General features: G+C 32.4%; 1 protein-coding gene across 1 annotated transcript in view; it reads right to left on the bottom strand.

Annotated features, from left to right (window-relative positions):
- Positions 1–22,259, bottom strand: part of LRRIQ1 (leucine rich repeats and IQ motif containing 1) — a 110,325-nt gene that overhangs the window by 15,111 nt on the left and 72,955 nt on the right. Inside the window, exons 23-24 of the mRNA XM_034063056.1 lie at positions 5,523–5,655; positions 3,929–3,989 (exon numbers count right to left, since the gene is read on the bottom strand). Coding sequence (XP_033918947.1) covers positions 3,929–3,989; positions 5,523–5,655 — 194 coding nt within the window. The remainder of the gene's footprint in view (positions 1–3,928; positions 3,990–5,522; positions 5,656–22,259) is intronic.

The raw sequence follows: 22,259 nt of genomic DNA, 5'->3' as shown, positions 1-22,259 counted from the left end.
ATCCTTCCTCTATCTGGGCTGAAAAGCCCCAAATCCTTTCAGAAGATAGGTGTCCAACTGAGTAGAGTCCACTTTTTATAAAAGCAAACAGTATCATAGTAACTAGAGTGCTTAATTGGGAATCAGGAGACTGGGTCTCAACTCCTTTCGGGGGGGGGTTGAAGCCTGCAGCTCCCCTTTTCTCAAGAAAATGCTGTTACTATAAAGTTGTAGGGTATTCTGGAGAAGACGATCTCCAGACTTCCTGTTTAAACCAGCTCACTGTACCAAGAGCAGCACTGCACCAATGCAGACAGGCTTTGTAGTCCAGTCTAACTTAGAGGACTCAGATGAAATGGAGACCTGTTTCATTTCTTTGTCTTTACCCAGTCACTGTTTTATGTAAAATTCATTAAAAAGTTCATGCATTTTCAAACCAACAACTCCAAAGATACAGATAATATTATGCTCTTCCTTAGTGACTGTGTACCCCTTGTGTTAGTACCGAAAGTTTATCCTTTGTTTTCTGATGCTTGCCTTTTATATGTTTAATGACCATGATTTTAAAATTTTCTTTGCACAAGTAGCAGGCTATATTATTGCTGCTAGCATCAATATTTTATATTCTCTTCCATAGCAGTGTCTAGAAACTTTGAAAAGTACAAGAGTTTTATCTTGACAACTCTTTATATTTTTTGCCTTAATATTTACAGTTACTTTAACCTTGTGAGAGCTCCTCATGTTCAAAATCTTTAAATAGAAAGCTTTTAGTCCTTCAGTAATAAAATAATGCAATCATTGTGATGCTCAGGGTGATCTGAAACAATATTCTTGATCATTCTTATTTCCGTCTAATCTCTTTTAATACACAGCAGAAGTTTTCTATTGTCCCAATTCCCAAAGACCCAGGAGGCCACAGCATTTTAAACAACTCTTTCCACACAAGTATTATCCAATCCCTATAATCATAGAATCTGAGTCTTCATCATCACGTAGACAACAATATTTAGTATTATATACTAGACTTTAATAGGGCTGTCTTGTTCTCTGATGTAAAATCTTTGTTATTTTCTTTCAAATAAAGATAAGTGTTTTTACCCAATTACAGTCAGAGTAATATTTAAGGTTGTATTAATCACTGGAGCAAACTTAATTTCAGGTTTGTAAAGAACCTGATTGAAGGTCTTCTGAAGCTAATTAAAACCTTCCTTTTTACATTTATAGCTTAGAGCCAAAAATTTGGAAGACATTTAAGATACTTGTACACTTTTTCACAGAGTGCAGTATTGGACTGCCGTCTGTTGTGATCATCAGATTTAACTCTTCAGACTTTCTGCCATTAGTTTTTACTACAAACTTTTTTTTTAAATTCTAATTAATTGGAAATTAATTTCAACCAGAAGGAACCTTTTCTTTGAATACAGCTCTGCATCTGAATATTTTTCTATTCCTATGTTATCAAGATATTCTGTAACCTTCTGAGGTTGAGTGGTTTTAAATTCAAGTTATATCTTAATGTTTGGAGATACTATTTAACAGTGAAATGACTAAGCATGTAGATAACTTAAACTGAATACAAAGATGAATCAGTAAGTATATCCTACTTGTCATTCAGGAAATAATATTATTTTCATGTGTCCAGCTTAAACTGTAAGTCAGCATGCCTTCCTAAGGACTTTTGTAGTTTTACTACCAATCCAAATCATCAAAATAATCTAGGTGAATGCACTAAGATATTAGATTTACTGCAGGTTAATACATCAGGTTTATTTCCCATTTGGAATAGCTAAGATTTGATTGTTAATATGCAACCTTTGAAATAACATTTTGTATCCATGAAAAAGAATGTCTTAAACTCTTGGAATGCTCACAAATATAATTTAGAAAATGCTATAATTAATTAATTAATTTTAATAAAAAAATTAATTTTAATTAAAAATCATATTAATCTGGTACATTCAGAATGCAGGCTTATGAAACACATACAAATTAGGGACCCTATTACACACAAGGAAATATTATGATCAAGCATATGACATATGACTAGACTACTGGAAATTCCTAGAAATGCTTTTCTTTTCTAATATATTTTTCTTTTTTCTTTTATTTTCTTAATGTATGTTTGCTTTTTTTCTTTCAGTTTACCACAACTTTTCCTACTTTTTGATAACAATTGCAGCAAAGTACTAGCTTAATTTTTGCCATGATTTCATAGCTTTTAACTGATTTGTTGTGCCAAAGCAGCAGGAGTATGTTTGCACTTAAACCTTTACAAGTTAAGAGAATCCATATAAATTTAAAAACCATAATACTCCAGCTGTCTGTGTGTACAAACCACATCATTACTTCATTGCCTACATAGTACTGCTTTCTGCATTAGAGATACATTTTATTCCTTTTTCTACTGTATTTTTCTCTGTATGTCATTCATGTGGAACAGCTATGTAATTATGTGGCACAGGCTGTGACAATTCCATAACATTGCCAGTTATGTGGGCACACCACATAATACTCTTGTGGGATTGCAGTAGGATTTTGTGGACAGAACTGTCTACTATAAATAAAATACAACCTACCTATATGTACATATGCTTAACAATAATTACATAATATGTAATTTAGATAACATTATTAGATTATGACTTGCTCAAATTAGAGCAATTACTATTTTAGACATCATGCAACAAATAACTATTTGTGCTGCTGCAACCAAACCCCATCACAACGGTCATTTGGCTCTTGATTTCAGCCCCTAAACTTTAACAGGAATCTAAGAACTGGGGACACCCCACACCAGAGAAACATCTTTGACAAAATCTGACTTAATGAAAAAAGTAAATAGAAACATCTAAGTCTTAAAAACACTTATTCAACACTGAATTTTAGAGGTTTGTCCAAAAAACACATATTGCATAGATGATGAAGCTAAGGAAGGTAGGAGTTTGAAAGTGCCAAGATTTCTCAGAGTACAGAATGAGACACATGACATCTCTAACTGGGAAATTCTTTTTATGCAACATTTTACAATATATATATATGAATATAAGACACTAATTCTGTATAGTTTATAATTTTTTTCCGATTTTTTAACCCCCTATATACTCATATAAACAAGAATATTAGTAATTTGGCAGTAAAATGCAAAGTGTGTGTGTGTATGTATATATATATATATATCTCTGTGTGTGTGTATGCAGGGTGAGTATAAATTGGCCTGTAATCCCAACATTGCTGACTATCAAAGGAATGCTTGTTTATCTCTGACACTGAGTCTTTTTATTTTGTAAATCTTCAGATTGTTTAATTTATCATATTCCCCCTACTGCCAACCTACCCATTTCAGAAAATGATTTTTTTCAAATGCTGAAAAAAAACCCAAACCACCAAACCATGAAAAGGGTAGTGGACATTCAGTGATGCAAGAACACAAAGAAGAAATTGTAATAGTTTCTGATTTTAAACACCGTTTTTTATAATGTCACCATATTAACACATAAGCCCAACTCATTATATTTCCATAAATGATGTTATGGGCACATTAGAATGATTTAGGTATGTGATTTAGGGAGTTTAGGAATGTTTAAACTTGTCTGACTGACAAGAGTACATATTTTCAGTCAAAAATGTAATTGGTGCTGAACCATACCTAATTTTTGAAAACATTTTGATTGATTTAGAAGCTTTAAAAAACACACAGTAGCATTTGATGACTTAAATCTAAACCTAATATCAGATCATTAAACTAGAATGCTATGTATACACATGGGTTCCTGTGCTAAAACATTTTCTTGTGATCTCCATCAATGGGTGACTTGATTGCCAAATAGAGACAATATTAAAGATTATATTTAATTAGAAAAAGTCTGTTTTTTACATCGAATATGCATTTGGAAGCACTACCAAGGCATAGCTGAATTCCGTAAAGTCCCATAAAGAAACAAGTTCTTACCACAAGTTGTACTTGCCTACTGTCACATATCACAGGATCTAACTCAGGCAAAAAATGACAGCTGGGAAAAACATAGGATAGAAATTTCATTAAGTCCCACTTTACTGGGTTCACTAAAATACCTGTACAGCATCTTTTCCTGGAAACACTCGTTCTTAAGTAGAAATGATACTATTTAAAATAATTCTATGCTTAAGATGTAGCAGAGTAATTAATATTAAAATGTTTATATTTAAGATTAAAATCAAGAAAACATTAACAATTAATATTGTTTATTAAAATGATATAATACTAATTAAAAAAATAATGCCAATAAATGCAACTGTGCATGAGTTTTTGCTGTACTGACATAAATTATAGTAAAATCAGTTGTTATATTACATAGGAATAAAACTGTTCTCAGTTACATAAATTCACCAGCTGTTACAAACAGTCTACAAGTGATATTCCAATGGAGATCAGCGGGACTTCTGCCACAGTCCAAAATGGTATCATAATTGCAAAAAATGGCATTACAAGTACTAGTGCATAGTGCACACCTGCAGAGGTAACATAATAACATTTAAAACAATTCTTTCATAAATTTCCATGTCTTATTATTTTTATACATCATTTTATGATCTGTTCCAATGTTTTCATTCAAATTAAAAATAACGGCAGTTATCTTAAACACTTGGAGTGTTTCATTTTTATGGAACATGACTGACAGATAAATATTTTCTAGGGAGTGCGTGCTCCATATACTCCCTAGAGTTACTGATACAATTAAGAAATATGGAATATTTTTCCATACAAAACATAGCAATATGCAGTCCACTTCATAAAAAATTAAATATATTTTTAAGGAAAATGAAGTTAAAATGTTTACACTTAGTCCACTGCTTGTCCACTGACAACTTGTTTGGTTTTATTAGGGGTGCTTGACACTGTGTCTAATGACTTTACTGGGATATCAATAGTTTATACTGAATTTATGACCAAAATATATTTACTATGTCTTCATATTAGTTTATGGAATAAGAGTAACCTTTTTTTAAATTATATTGCTATTTTACCTGTTTAACAACCAAAATTAATAAAGAACAAGCATGTTTATAATATTTTACTAAGGTATACTCTGAAGATGAAAAAGTTGAGCTGATGTTTTGAAGAAAAAATATAAATACATACAATCTAGTTAAAAAATTGGTGTTTTACTTCCTTAATCAGATCTAACAATACAGGTAATGTTACAGTTGATCTAATTATAGCTGATCTTAATAAAACCATAATATATACCAATAATGTTATAAAATATGTGATGAATAAGCACTTTTTCCTACACTCTTTATAACATAACAAACACTGTATTGGTAGCATAAAGCTATGTAGTTATTTATCATAAAATTCTGCACTGCTTACCACTGTGGAAGAAGTGTCTGTACAATGACTACTAAAGTAATTCTAAAAGCTGTCATGTTTGAGACCACGAAATACATTGTACTATCTGCTAGCTACAAAATCATGTTTGTTTTAGAGTTATTAACCTGGGTTTCACTTTACAAGATAAATTTAAAAGTTAAAAAAAAATCTAATTAAAAGGCAATGACCTCACCACTTCGTATTTTTGAAACTGGCAGCTCCATAATCCAAAAGCTGTGTATGAAGCCATTTGTATGTAAAGTCTTTTCTCCTTTGTAATTTCTCATCTAAAGAAGTATCCAGCTGAGAAAATTCTTCTTTTTTACCTGCAGAGGAAAAAAGATACTCCTGTCTTTCATTATTGTTTTAAAATAGTTTTTTTTTAAGATTCCTCAGATAGATAGACTTGAGTGCATTGCCTTTTACAAAAGACAAGAAGGCAGTTACTTGGGCTGAACATGTTCAATTGCCAAACCCCGCTTATTAAAATTAAGCAAGGTCCTGGCCCAGAATATGGAGTCATAGATGTCTTGCCAGTGACACACAGACTAGAATTTAGGCAGAAGAATTTACCCTCAGATGTTTTAAAGAACTTTTATTTACCTCTGTAGGAAGATGGAAAATGAAAAAGCTTGGATGGGCAGTCACTGTATCTAACCAAATGAGGCTGCGAGGGCTGTGTAAAAAGGTCAAGTACAGAGATCATCACCTTCCTTGATTAACGTGGGAGCCATTTCTTCTTTTCTAAGTTTATGATATTGCCTTCCCCTATTCCTGGTTCAGTAATACAGTCTTCCGACCTTTACATTTTGAAAATTTATAGGTTCCAAGTCTGAAGCTACACTAATATGCTTACAGCTCTTCAGATGAAGACTGTATGGCTTCATAAGAGCAGTACTGGAGATTGAGCCTTCTGTGTATGCTCTCCAATGTGGAATAAGTCCCCAGTAAATTACCTGCAGGATTTTTCTCTATATACAGAAAAATTGGTCCAGTATTGCCATCTTTCTCAAGGGAATTACATCTTTGCATTAAAAGGTTGAGTATTATTTATGCATTTACTATTACATTCTTCCATTAAGAGGGAAATCAATGTAGGGATTTAAATCCATTTTTAAAAGTTCATGTCTGAGTCTGTGTGTCAGTGATGGTTGAAAAAAGATGCACATACAATAAGCTATGAATAAACATTCAAAACAAAAAGAATAATTTTAACTCAGCAAGTTATGTTTCCAAAATGATTGTTAATGACTTGCCTTAGTTGCAGTTTGAATTTTTGACTGAGTTATGTCTGAAACACAGCTGCATTTATTTAACAAAATTTTATTTTAAATTTATTTTTATTTATTTTGCATGTTAATGATTGAATCATTATTCAAACGAGAAAGGGACCAAGATAAATGTGCACAAAGCACTGAGTTGGCTTTTTTCCATAAAATGATATATGCTAGGAAATGGAGTATTCTTGCTCCATGTTAGTGTTAATAGTGTTTTTTTTTTTCTCAAATAGGCACATACTGTCAATAATTTGTTTAATAACACTGCAGAACTCTGTATTCTATTTTCTTATTTGGAACAAAATCATATTCTTACTTTTTAATAGAAACATCTCTCCTTTTAATTCTTATGAAAAAATGCTCTGTTATGGATTAAACTGTAGAATTATCACTTTTCTCCTTCACTTATGAAAATCATGTGTTTGAGGATTTGGCATATCAGTATCATTAACATGCATTTGCTTGATATCTTTCTTAAATTAGGGCTCTGGGTCTTTTAAAAAAACCTGGACCTGATTTTGTAGAAGTACTAACATTCACAAATTCCACAGTTCTTAAGAGCAGTAAGCATTCTGCATCTTTGAAATGGATCAGACCTATAATCTTTAATTGTTAAGCCCAGACAACCCTTAGAATATCAAAGAAAAAAGCAATAGATCAAAGAAGGCACAACTCTGTCAAAACCCAAATTATTTCAATACCAGAGGTATTTAAAGCATCATACCCTCATTATATTATCACTTCTAAGCTTTCAATCTTTTTGACTTTTTGTGTTTGTTTGTTTTGTGTTTTTTTTTTCTTGACATGACACACACTTTAATAATTTAAGATTGGAATAGTCTTACGCTTGGCATTAATACAGTAATGATTTTTAGATGTTGCCAATTAGTCATATACACACATACTGTGCACTAAGGCCAGATCCAGTGCAGATTCAGGGGCACTTACTGCCATTTTCCTACAGAATCTGGTCATCTAAGAAGAGAGAATTTATACAGAACCACATGAAACGTCCTTGGAATTGAACATTACAGGAAAATAGAAATCTATTTTCTATGTCCCCAAATCACTACGAAAATCTGTAAAAAACTGAACTTTGGGATCTAGAAAAATGTTATCCTCAATCTCCATAAAACATCTATTTGTTTGCTGGGCATGCTCTGAGACAGTCAACCCATGTTCAGTTTAAAATACGGATGCTACCTATGCACTTTAGACAATCTCTGAATAATCCATTACACAAGTTAAAGGAGAAGGGCTAAATCTGTGAACTAGTTCTGGTGAAGTGCTCTAAATTCTAGAGAGAATTTTCTTCAAGATTGATGCATCTTGTGCCCTCAGCTGTAGCAGTCAGCTTTGAGGATTGAAACACCAAAAAAGCTTTGTATGTGAAAGCTGGAGATTCAAATCTCACCACACAAAGGAGTACTTGAAACCCTTTTCCCACTGTCTAAGGTGCACCTTATATCAGTGTTCCCCAGTGGAGAGCAACTGTTCCTAACAGCAAGCAAGTATACACAAAGAAGGAAAGTGGTTATACAATGTTAATATTCAGGGTGATCTTTCAGATTCTGCATTTAAGTTTTGAGATTGTATGCCCAGAAAAACCTGATCCTGATTCTTGTAAATCTCAGCTACTCAACTCTCTGTCAATTTATATTCTAGAGAATGATGAAGAACCTGATTCAACACAGTGATTTATCTTTTTTAAAATAAATCTATTTGTTGGTGATGGGAAGATAAAAGATCTAACTTTATTATGTCACATTTTTTTAAACAGAGAAGTGTGTGTGGAAGTCTGCATTGTATCCAACTTTTCAAAGCTGAATTTTGTGTTTAGAGGGTGATTTAAGTCACTTCAAAACTTGTTTCATACAGAGCACAATACAAATAAAGTAAGAGATTAAGAAAACTAAGACACAGAATGTGAAAGAAGGGCTTGGGATTTCTTCAGCATTCCTCCCTTAATATAAAAATTTGTGAACAGAGTTAATTTTCTCAATATGCATTCTGAAAATGGTGCTTTTAATATAAGAATTAAGTAGCTGGGTTTGGTTATAAAAAATAATGTCTATGCTATTAATACATTGATATTTTTCTTATCTGCTAGCATTCTGGCATACATTACTGGCCAGCAATGTGTATCATGAGGGCATGTGCATGTGAATGTGTATGGCTGTACAAACTATGTAAAAATATTATACTGAATTAAAATTAAAATTATATATAACCTAAGAGAATTTTCTTAATTTCTCATGTCTTCTATAAAGTTATGTTATAATACACATCAATAACCTTTAAATCCGAAACCTAAAATTCAAAAATTTTATCATATTTTCTGCATATGTTAGTTAATAAATAAACCAGCATTATTTCTGTTATAATCTGTGTAATACATGAATCACAGAAAGCAAGAATGTAAGTAATCACATTGCTATCAAGGCAAGAAACTAAAGAATTTGGAAACAGACAGGAAAATAACAATAATAAAAGCTCCAGAACAACCCCCCCACCTCTACCCCCAAAACTATCCAGGAAATTACAGAGAATGTAGGAGAAATGAATTTCTTCATTTCCAGAAAAACCTTGACACATTTGTCAGAAGACATTAAATACACCTAAGCATTACATAACAATCACTGCATGCCCAAATGTACACTACATGCCTCCATGGTTTTGGGAAACCAATGGTATTCAGAGTGGTCTTTAGCATATTCACAGGTACTCAGTGAATACATCTATTTTACTAACACATATGACTTTCAGACAGGTATTAATATTATGGGGCAGTAATTGATATGAATTCTTTTCACTTAAAATTACAGTATCTTCAGGCACTGTTTATCTACAGCTCAGGTATGGAATTTTCAGATAGTGAAACACACACATTTCTGCCTTAAAATCAAAGAAACTTCTTTATAACATAGCTATACTGCACAGATTAGGTAATTGTAGATGAAACTTCTTCATCTGAGTAACTTTTGACTGAATCAACTTCCATCTCTAGGACCAGCACGAATCAAATAAAAATATTTATAGTGGTGTCTGAGTTCACAGCTGAGTAAGATTGGAAATAGGTTTTTCTCACAAGAATACCACCCACAGGTTAAGACCTACAAAATTTCTTGATGCTTAAAAATGCCTTATCAACTACATCACAGAGAATTTTGAACAGGGAGTTTTGAACAACTCAAAAGAGCATGTCTTTCAGAAAATAGAAAAGCAAATATGAAATTAAAAAAAAAAAATAAATCTGAGGGGTTTTCCCACCTTCCCCTCCCCCAGACTTGTGTCTCTTTTTACCAGGTATTTCAGATTTTTTCAGACTATAAATAAAGTCTACTATATTACTATTCCATCTGCAAACCTTCTTCTCTTCTCTGTCTCTTCATCTGCTATTGTAATCATCTCCTTTCACCATGACTGTCCTTGACCTCACCTTCACATCATTCTTCCTTCGCTGACTCCAGATCCCCACAATCTTCAGTTAAGACTGTAGTCTTTATTTTGGCTGTCCTTTTTCTCTCTGTTTTCATTTCTAATTTTTGCTGTCTTTTACACTCTGCTCTATTTCTAGGTGATTAACACCAGTAATAAAGCTTCATTTACATAGTTCGTTCTGCTTCAGTGGATACCATATTTCAGCCTTTGGTTTCTGTGTTATTTCTTTGATGTCTTATTTGATTATGCAAAAGCTGAACACTTTCACTGAGATTCTTAAACCACTGAAACTGCACAGATTTCAGCTTCTGAATTCAAGGAAAACAGGATTTCAAACTTGGGCCTTCCCACACATTATTTTCCATTTTGCTATTTGTTCCTGCTTCTGCAGAATACTCCACCCCTACTATTTATCAGTAGCAATTAGTATTTATACCTAGCTTATTTTTTATGCTAAATTTGCTCCTTTCCCCAAGCTAAGGCAAATCCAAGTCTTACATAGTCTTCAATGGCATACTTTTAAGATAACTTATTTAATGTTATTTCTCTCTTCATACCACAACAGTGTCAATGAGGTTCTTACAGTATTTCCAGATTATTTAATCTCTTCCATTGCAGCCATCTGATCACACAAATATATTACAAACAACTAATTCATCTTAAACTGCTTATGTCTTTTACTCTTCTTATGAACATGGTTCATTTCCCTTTGAATTACTTCATAAGTTCCACTCTCCTGGCACTGACTTCAAGGCAGCATTAAACACTGTTCCTTCCAATTTATCCCATTTTTGCAACTTTTATGGGCTGTCACCACTTTCTGTATTCTATTTACGTTAAACACAGTTTCTCATTTTTCTTCTATAACTTCCTTCAGAACAATATCAGTTTCATATAGTGACATTTCCTAAGATATAAATATATATCTGTATCTATATATATGTATCACCTTTCAGAACTGACCTGTAAATCTAAAGAAATATTTCACCTGAGGTATGGACAGGAAGCTGCCACACAGGTAATTGCTGATTTAATTTTTTGCTAATTTATGACTATTCTGATCTGATTCGGGCAGTGGATCTTGGTATAGGAACTTTAAGATCCATATAGAGGAAGATTTAGGGATTGAATAGAGGTGGGCTAATAACATTAATAATGTAAGACTTGGTTGTTCGAGTCAATTAAAAAGGTATAGAGATGGGAAAACAAGAAAAAGGAACATTAGTGAACTGCTTTAATACAGGTCCACACTAGTAAACATAAGATTCCCTATTCACCAAATAATTATATATATATATATACATATATAAAAAATATATATATAACATTTTATATAATTTTTTTTTTAAGATGCTGGAAACCAAAACAATATTCTACCATTTGATTGAGCTGGTTAATTTTGCACAATTTAAACCATTTTGCTTAGAGTTATGTAGACTACTGTTGAAACACATTCGTATCCATGAAATACTCAGAAAAAAACAAGGTTTATTTCTTCAGAATGCTACAGCAGTTATTTAATAGTGGAATTAAAAATATAGTTATGGTTATTTGTTTTAATCTCAGTGAATGACAAAGCCCATGTGATTTTCTTCACCATAGAAGAGCAGAAGAAAAGCAGAAGAAAATGCAGAAGAATAAGCTGCACAAACATTTGGAAAGCGTCAGATTCTAGTTTCTCTGAAACCTTCCAAGACTGGAAATGCAAATATCGAGCTCTGGTGACTAAGTCTAGGATTTTGCATTTATTAAATTTTTGATTGAATGCTATATAGATACTGACTCCATATATCAGCTGTTCTGGGTATTTTTGTTTGTACTAATGCAAGTATTGAAGGCACCCAAGCATCAGAGTCTTCAGCCCTAGTATGCTGGACTTGTACATAGTGGTAATAATATAATAAACAGCATTACTATTAGGATAGTGAGAATTTTTTTATTGGATTAATGCTGTGGTAAAAGCGAAGATAGACTGTATTTTACTCAGGAATAAAAGTATAACAAGTGACAAAGATAGGATGTAAAATATATAGACATATAAAATTTAAGTATCTCAGCATCTAACTATGTACACAGATACACACATGGCTTCCTCAGGTTCCTCAAACTCAAACAGGTAGAAGTTGCACTACAACTAAAATGAACATTAACATTTCTCAGTCTGACCACCCAAGGGCAGACTTGTTTTATGTATAGGTTGGGAAACAACATAAAACAGCTTCATATATGTGAAAAAATCTAGCTGTTTCTTTCTTAAAAAGAAAAACAATGAAAACAACACAAAAAACCCCTCCAAAACCAAACCTGAGAAACAAATTTGGAATATAGCCAACAGTTACTCAGAGATCTTTGTACAGTCAAGGCCCTTGAAGAACCAAAGAAATCAAGGAGATGTAAAAAATATTTTGAAATAATATGTTGAGTGTTTCCATGCTCAGTCATTCATTAGTAAGTGTAAGGAATAAATAAAATGCAAGTATACTGAGCCTATTTTGTTTATCCTTACCTCCTACATCCTTACATAAGTTGTCTTATCCCACAAATACGCCTAGTGCAGACTCTATTTTTTCTCAGAATCTTTGGGAATTAATAAACCCCTAATGATGGATGCTCTCTACTGAACAGAGGAATGGGTTTTATATTGCTCAGGAGAAAATTACAAGATGCATGGTATCAAAACAATTTTTTATAAAGTTTTTTGTTAGATTTTATTTCTATGCATTCCCAGTTCTTAAGGTTATCTGACAGAAGCAATTAAGAACTTGAACAGAAGTGTTTAGTTGTTCACTAATGAAACAGTATTCCCAAACAAAAAAAGATTATCATTTCATATCGAGACCAAGCCAGAGGAATACTCTTCTCTAAATTCAATAAACCAAGCAAACTGATTTACAACATCAGATCTTCTAAAGGAATTCTCAAAAAAAACAAACACAAAATAAAATTATGTAAGGGCACAGGAGGTCTAACTACAATGTTGTCCCTTGTCAGGAGGACAGAAAATACAAAATACAATAAATTTTATTGAGTGTGACAACTAGTAAGGTAGGTTTTGTTTGTACTGAAGGACTTAAAAGTACAAGAAAGGGACAAAAAAAAATAAATCCAAACCCAATACAAATTATTTCAAAACAAAAATCTGAGAAGATACATGGCCAAGTATTAAAAAAAAAAGAAAAAAAGTCATTACTCAGGAGCAGCATGAAGTTAGTCAGCAAAGCTGACTTGCACCACATTAATAGTCATCATTTTTATAAGTAATTAAAATAAGTAATTTTGTATCACAGCTTTGGAATGTACATTAAAATAATCTTTGTTATGTTTACTCTTGTGAATAAACATTTTTTCTAGATAGTTATCTGAATAATATATGGACTTGTTTATAAGAACTCACATGCATCAATACACATGACGTACACTAGTGCCACATGTGATTGGTATTTTTCAATGCAGAATAACACTGAAAGTCAAATAATGAAATTATTGTATTAACATCAATACGCAGTTCAGTTACAAATACCTATGAATTTGTTATCTATTTTATCTATTATGTATACACATAAATTTCAATTTACAAGTGTTTTATTTTGCATCGGTGAAATTACTTCTGGCTTACTTTCGAATGCTGACATTAAATACCTGTTGGTATTTGATGAACATATTGTTAAAACAAATCACAGTTTTGTCTGTGCAGTAGTGCATAGCAGCAAACTACTCTAGGTTTTCAAATACACACAGAGAGTCTACACAGACTAAGTGCAAGGCTCCTGCTTAATTTACTTTACAGTAAAACCCAGAGGTACCACTGAAGATCAGGCCTGTCTTTATGCCAAATGTTGTATAAACAAGGGTTGATTTAATGCACATTGAATTAAATGGAAAAAAAGTCTCACATAGAGATGGTTCTTTTTCTTAAGACTCTACATCTAAAATGAGTTAATCCCCAAGTGTATACAATTCTTATATATTTATACCCAGATTAAGGAGAACCATAAGTACTAAACTTATGAGTGACTATTAATAAATATAGACATTAAAGTACTAATTCTTCTTATTGAGTTATACTTAATTGGTTTATACATCATGGAAGAGAATAATGATATAAAATTTCAGGGTCTTATGGATCTACCTAAATATTAAAAAAAAACCCAAAACCAAAAATCCACAACAAAACAACAAAGGAATTCCAGGTAAAAAAAAAAAAAATAAAACAAAAATCAAAACTAGAATCAAAAATCCCCAAGCCACAATTTGCTTACAAGTTGCTCCAGGTTAATTCTTAATTCGTATGCCTCAAAGCACTTAGCATTTTTATAGATTCCTAAAATGAATTTTTTGATTATTTGGACTGAAATTTTCAGCTTGTAAACACATGAAAAATGCAATAATAGAAATAAGTACATAATATTAGGAAAATCAACACATATTCAAGAGTATTCAGCCCCGCAATAATAGAATTGGCTTGATGATGTTGATGTGAGATCAGTTGTAGTTACAATGACATTTTTTTCTATCCGTGCAGAGGTTTGAATGATTTACCTTACTGAATGAAGAAATTAGAGATGAAAAGAGAATAAATTAGCCCTGACTCCTCCTGTTTTTCTATAGAATTTTGTTTAGACCTTAATTCAAATTCTTTTTTTTTAATGAGAAAATGAATATAACAAAAAACTGTTTCATTATCAAACATAAATTAATCTTCCTTAAGCTTGACTGTAAATATTCTTAGACTAGCTACTTTTAAATTAGTTTTTTTTTAATTAAACTTTTCAGCTAAGTTTGCTATTAAACTCCCCAACTCACTGACATATGCATATATGTTTCTATGTACATATACATAAAATTCATTTGAAAAGGAGGGAATAAGTTAAATGCCATGATGATTCTCAATAGATGAATTTGCCTCATGTGTATTCTGATTATATTTGTAATAGCCTTCTAGGCAGCCATATCTAATTAACTTAAAAGTGTGATTTGTTTTACTTGTTGCCTTACAACAGGTAAAATAATTGTCCATTCCTAACTTGGCTTTTTTTCAGCTAATTATCTATGCTCCTGCAAATAGCACAGGAGCTTATAAACAGCACTTATAGAGCATTTAGGTCTGATGCAGAATGAAAAGAAGTCCCATAAATTCCAATTAGGTAAGCAAACCCTCACTTCAGGTCAAGGAACTTCAGTAGATAATCTTATACTATTTACTCCAGAAGAAGGAAACAGATATTATGCGGTTTACTGCATTAGGCTATTAAAATTGTATTATTTTACACATCAATTTGTGAAAAAGATAAAAAAAAAATAAAAAAATAACTGTCCAAACCAAGATTTTACTTCCACTGTAACAATTGCTGTCATAAAGAAGAACAAACAGCATTTCATTGCCAAATTTGAATGCAGTAAAAAAATACCTGCTTTTTACCTTATACTAGAGAACATGTTTTATACAAAAGATTCTAATATAGTTTCATTGTCATACAAGATACAGCAATTTTAACATAAAATAATCTGAGTGAAAAGGTGAACAGAGTTCTATAAAACAGTTGAAGAAATAGAGAAATATGAAATGAAATTGCAATATTTACAGACTTTTTTTCATTTTACTACAAAAGTGAGAACAAAGCATTATTTTGTTCAGCAAGATTTTTCTGCTTTTCTGAAAAGCTATGTTGATTTGAGCTAGTATGTTAGAGGTATTGATACAGAGGTTAGAAAAAGGTATATGTATATTCAATAATACAAAAACTTATATAAGTAAATACAAAAACTTGTCTGTAAATTGTACCACAGTTCTTGAAACTCTTTTTCAAATCTTTGAACTTCTCCATATTCTGGTTCAGTGAATGCATCAAGGGATACTAGAACTGCAGCAATGTCTGAATAGCATCATCACCTTCAAGGCAGTGAGATCTTTGAATAGACTCTCCTTCAGGATTCTGGCTAGAAAAGGACGAAAACAGGAGAAAATGCAATGATGTAGTAAAATAATCACTAAACCCAAGATATCTAATTTTCAATGATATTTAATAAGTCATAGTTCTACTCACCTTCTGCATTCCAAACAGACTCTTCAGCTTTCAACTGACTAGTCCTGAATAACTACATCTCAGTGCTCTGGGTGCTCATCAGTACTGTCTGTTGTGTAACCATATGAGATATGCAGTGAAAAAAGAGAATTTGCCCCTGCTAATTCTATAATGAACATATTGTTGTTGGGAAGTCATAGAAATACATAACACTCTCATAGGGGAAATAAATTTCAAAATAAGAAATTAGTATGATGCTCGGATAACATGCATTCTTAGTAATATAGTGCAATAATAGTAACTGTAAAAAGGTAAAAAAACAAAAATCCTGAGCAGCCATAACTGTGGAAGTAGCAGCTTTAATAATTTATTCCTAGTAAGCTTCTATAAATATTTCTGTTTGCAATAAATGAAATATGTTTGAAAGAGAATTTTAAATACAGTGCACACAACTCACATAGTATGATGACAGCCTATGCAGTATTTTAGCATATGTAGACCAGACTACAAGTAGAGTCTGACAAAACCTAAGAAGGCAGACCTGGCTAAGAGTCAGGAGTCACGCTTATTAAATTGAATTCTCAGGGGTATCAGGCAATCAGAGGTCACAATCGAGGCAACAGAAGCAATGTCACGATATCAGAGAAAGGGCCAATTCAGACCTGCTCCCTGACAGGCAGTGAGGTCACAGCTCGCGGCAAATAACTGTATTAAAAGGGAATATTCTCTGCACACTTTTAGAACTGTCATCTGAACAAACAAAGTCAGGTCATTGGTAGGTTAAATCAGAACTTTCTGCATTAGTAGCACATAGCTTCCTTTCTTTTTTCATTCACTTCTAATTTCTCACAAAATACACATCAACTATTAAAGCAAATTCTCTGTAAGTTTAACTTCGTAATACACATTAATGTTTAAATTCTTCCTCTTAAAAGAGTTAATTTTATTTTTGACAAAGATACCTCTGGTGTCTTCATCAACTGGAAACTACTGAGCTTGCTGCTTGTTCACAAAAAAAAAGCATGCAAGTGTTATAGGAAAATGAGATTCCACAGTCAATTTCTTAGTATATATTTCTCAGCCTGATACCTAATCTGCATTTAGAAAACATTCAAAAAATTAAAGTTATTAATAATCTTCCTGTCTAATAATGACTGTGAAAGAGAAATGAAGGTGTTCTTTTGGCTGGGCACTTGTATTTCTTTATCTCGTTACCTGGACTGGGTTGCCTACAGGATTCCCCAAAAGTAGTACTTTATGAAATTATAACCATGTTGGATTAGTTAACCTGGGAATAAATGTGCACACCATGTAAACAAAATTTTATATAGAAATATTATCTCTGTACACAACCTTTCTCAGGAATATGAGAAAAAAATACATACATACATATACATGAAAGTAACTGGAAAAATCAGTATTTCTACCTTTTTTATGTGCATAAACCAGATAAAATATCTGCAGCGCATACTTCAAAAGATCACAAACCTATATTCAAATTTCAAAAAACTGCTATCGTTTCTGTACTGCATGTGATAAGAATTGAACTCTAAAGTTATGAAGTTGGAAGATGTACATTATAGAAATAAAATGTGAAGTGTTGTATAAAAGTTACTCAGGTATCACTGCATGATTGTACATTTTTTTTAGAATATTTGAGTTAATTGCATTTTCTTGTAAAATTATCTAAAGTCTATCACACATAGATCTTATAGATCATATGAAACCTGTAAAAGGTAGAGAGCTTTGCTATAAGAGTCAGTATTGAACAGCATAAAAATTTTAATACCTATATTTCAATTTTAAAGTCTTCTTGTAATGTTCTGCATAAAAAATATTGCCCAATACCAGCAAATATTATGTATCTAAACCACGTTATTAATGAAAAAATGAGACTTAAATGTGTGTTGAACATTAAACACATGAAAATGGCCTTTTTGTAATGCAGTAGATCTCTGATATCATTAATAGTATTAATATTCCATTACTTCAATCAATTACAGTTTCAAATCAATGAAAAGCTCTGTAGTGAAGGCCTTCCTTTAATTCACCTCTGAAAGTACTTAAAATATGCAGAGGTATTGCTACTAAACTGTATATCTAAAGGAAACGTTTCTTAGGATTTAAAATGCATCATGTTGTCCAAGTGAAACAAGATTTGTACCTATAAAATATTTCTAAGAATACCTTATATTCCTTGTTCGTAGCTTCATACTAAATGGAAATTCTTTTGCAAGATGAATGTGAAATGCAACATTCATGACACTTTTACGGACACAAACTATACACTTTCTGTGCCCTATGTTAAAATGTAATTTGCATAGCAATATGATTGTAATGCTTGAACAAGTTGCTTTGGAAAATGCTTGGAATACATTTTAAAATCCACTTTTAATGACCGCTTCATTAGAAATTGGTTTGTGGAAGTGTAGAAACTGGGTACAGTTCAGTAACCACCCCAATATGGGCTACAGTCCCCAACCATCCAAACAGATAGCAAATTCAACAATTACTTTTAACTAGATGTACTAAAGCCAAGTGCTGTAATGCTTTATTTAGAGGAATTTAGCCAAACCTATTCTTCCTTACCCCCTCCAACCAAATCCTTTTGGATTTAACTTGTTGCTAAAATTATCTGTCTTTTGCATTCTAAGACCTGGGTCACAACCTTACTTAGGGACAGGAAATAGTTATCAGGTCACTGAATGGTCAAATGAAAAAGGATTTGAAATGCTTCAGTACTCAGGGATCTATTAATCCAAAATGATTGCCTTATTCAGTCTTAAAAGCTGTGGATCTGAATGTGGAGTAAACGTGTTTACATATACATTGGCTGAGATGCAGATATCTACACTACCTAGCTTTTGGACATAAAACGTCTAGGAAAGGCAGAAAGAAAGAGACATAGAATCTTAGAAGATACAAATAAAACTATCTGAACAATTGTGTTACCTTATTCAATAATGAGATAACATAGTCTTCACCTCTGATGACATTTTGGGTGAAATTCCATTCCCACTGATGTCATCATTGGGTAGTTATTAGCAAAAAAGCAGAAGGACTTTTTTTGTTTTTCTTTTTCTTTTTTTTCATGTTCAGTTCCTTTAGGCTAAAGATTGGTAAACTACTGTGCTATGGAATCGCAGGTAACAGCCTACACATTGTATAAAATTGGAGTTTTGGGACTTTGTTGGAGCAAACACTCTAGCTTAGAGACTGCATTTAAGTCTGATGTACTAATAAAGTCCTTATACCACCACAAATTACAAGAGTCTGCAAAATATTAGAGACAGGAACAAAGAGATAATACACAGGCAGGTGAAATATGTGGTTAGAAACCTTTAACACAGGAATACAGAAACCCTGAAGACTAGAACCACACTGAGAATTCATAAGATTAAGTAAGTATGCATCTATGGCAAGTACCTCCTGTTCAGGCAAATAGATTTTTTATTGTTTATTTTTTTAAAATAAATCTGAAAAGCAAAAATATTAATATAACTGTCATATATGTAGATCATTTATAAATATTCAGACACTGAAGTGCACTGCATAAGCACACATAAATGATATTTTACATATTTATCTTTTAACATATATGATAATTTCAGGATTCCTTCACTGCACGAATACTGAAAAAATCCTACACTGTCATTGATGGACAGGAGGCTAGAAAATTAGGCACAGATTTTATTTTTTAGTTTTATTTTCTAATAAGAAACTGGGCCACTAGAACTATGTAACCAAAGCTTGACTGCGTGCACTGTAAGGCCCCTGCAGTCTTTTACAACTTTTCAGCGTACCGCTGTTGTGAACTGGGTTTGCACTCTGCCAGCAGAGCAGCTCTGACCCATGGAGAGCACTCCTTCAGATCAACACTGCCTCAGGCTTTACTGCTTTCTCCAAGAAGTCTTACATTTCAGGCATCAAGTTGAATTTCTTCTGGAGATGATTAACCCAAACCCATGACAGATTTTTTCCAAGATATCCAACTCCTTATGTTTATTTTAACCTGGCTCTTTTTGGATGTACTGGACACAAGTAACCTACTCATTTTACATGTTAAAGGGCTGGTGGAGAGCCATTAATTCCTTAAAATGAGAAAAGATTTCAATGCGAGAGTTCTGTTGTGTGAGTTCAAATTAAATAACAAGAAACAAAGCCATAGAATTCTGATTTTAAAAAGACAGATTCCCTTCCACACTACAGGTTTCTGTAATGCATTTTCATCACGTTTCAGGACAGATCTTGCATTCTCTGGAAATGCATTATTCTGTCATTTTTGTCAATGCTTTATGGTTTAGAAACTGCTTCACTAACGTGGCATACAAATTTAAAGCATGGGAGATACGTAATAACTAAATTTAACTGTAAACATGTCAATTCAGAGGGTATAATTGCAGCAAGGCCAGATTTAGAATAAGTTTGTTAATCCTTTTCAGACCACAGCTCAATAAAAGATGACTTAATTTATAAATGGATGTGCACAAACAATGCACTTCCTGGGAGTTGATGCCATTTTTACTTCTCCATTGAAAATAGCTAATTTTTAAAATACAAAAATAGCCAACACAAATTAACAGCTGTAGTTCAATGCCTTTTCAAATATTCTTTAATAACACACAAAAATACTTCAGGCTCAAAAAAAGATGAATATTAGCATTCCACTCTTAGAACTCGCTGAACTCTGATGCAGATATTTAAAAACATCAGTGACTTGAACAAACACAAGTTCTATTTAATTGCCATATATACTTTTTCTTCACTGTATTTTTTTAATACAGAAAACCTAAAACACTATGTTGATCGCTATGTAACAATGTTTTAATGAGCTCACATATTTAACTCAAAGATAATCTTAAATTACCACCTTCCAAAGTCTCGAGTTCAGATTTTTAATTAGCATTAGTAATAATAATCTATAAAGATGTTCTGCAACATTTTCCACTTGAGACTACAAGGAGTTTTATAATTGTTAACTATCAGAAAGCTAGAAAACAGATGACTTTAAATGGATCCTTGATATTTATCTTCCAATCATAGTACATAATCACAAGATCATTTTACCTTTTCTTGTTCCAATATGAAAAATAAATGTTATTTCTACCGACAATTTAAAGAGAAATGAATAAATATTTCTGCAATTAAAAGCTAACTGATAAAGCATAATCTGTTCATTATCAAATCTGTATTGGTGAAATCTGCTTTAGCAGTATACTCATTGTTTTCTTTAGTCACCAATGAGCATTAAATGACGGGAAATACAGTAATAACAATTAGAACTACAGGTTCGCAAGCTTGAGTAAACATATCTTGACAACATAGTCCAATGCATTTTTAATATAGTTAAACTTCCTGGCATTGGTCATTGTGCACATTCCTGGGTGAAGCTGCATTGTTTCTACTCCTTGGAAGTGTGTGGTATTGATGTGCCACTGATGGATATGGATATGACTGAAAATAAATGTATATGTGGCAATAAATCACCTAATTACATAACTAATTAGAGCATAGTCTATGAATTTCTGAGAAGTTAAATAATCATATCCAAATAATACTTCGGATAGTTTGACTGGACTCTTAGCTGATTTACTGTCTTCTCCCAGTTTGCTCTACAGATTGGAATCCAGCTTCCCATTCCTCTGAACAGAAACTATTTGGATAACCCACCAAAATCGCTGAGGTAGATGGATTAAAGAGGACCCCAAAAGATACATACTGTTCCTAAAGCAAAACAATGTACTAGGCCTCAGGGCTTCTTCTTTAGTTCTGAGCTGCTGTACTGGGACACAGCACTCACTCTGCTGGTTGGAGAAGTAGGTATTCTTCCTTCGTAGAAATGAAATTACATACCCTGTAATTACAGACCCACTGCTGAGAGAGATGTTCTGTTACTTGTTCAGTCAAGGCTAATTGGAGTTTCTTAAGAAAAGAGTAGTCAATGGTATATTCTTCCTCCAATTCCTGATCTACTTGATAGAAAATAGTCAAGACTATTTTATGTTAAATCAATAACTGAAATAGCCTCCAGGCAAGAGGAGAAGCAGTCATAAAGCTTTCTAAAGTTATGCTTTGCAGCAAAATAGGAAATGTCGAAAATTATCTGTGATCCTCATAACGTTTCCAAAATTTTGAGATCTTTTGAAATGTCACCATCTACAAAACACATGAGAATCTCAAAAAACCTTC

The sequence above is a fragment of the Melopsittacus undulatus genome, chromosome 5 (assembly GCF_012275295.1).
Source record: "Melopsittacus undulatus isolate bMelUnd1 chromosome 5, bMelUnd1.mat.Z, whole genome shotgun sequence".
NCBI lineage: Eukaryota > Metazoa > Chordata > Aves > Psittaciformes > Psittaculidae > Melopsittacus > Melopsittacus undulatus.
This window is presented reverse-complemented; position numbering and strand designations above follow the sequence as displayed.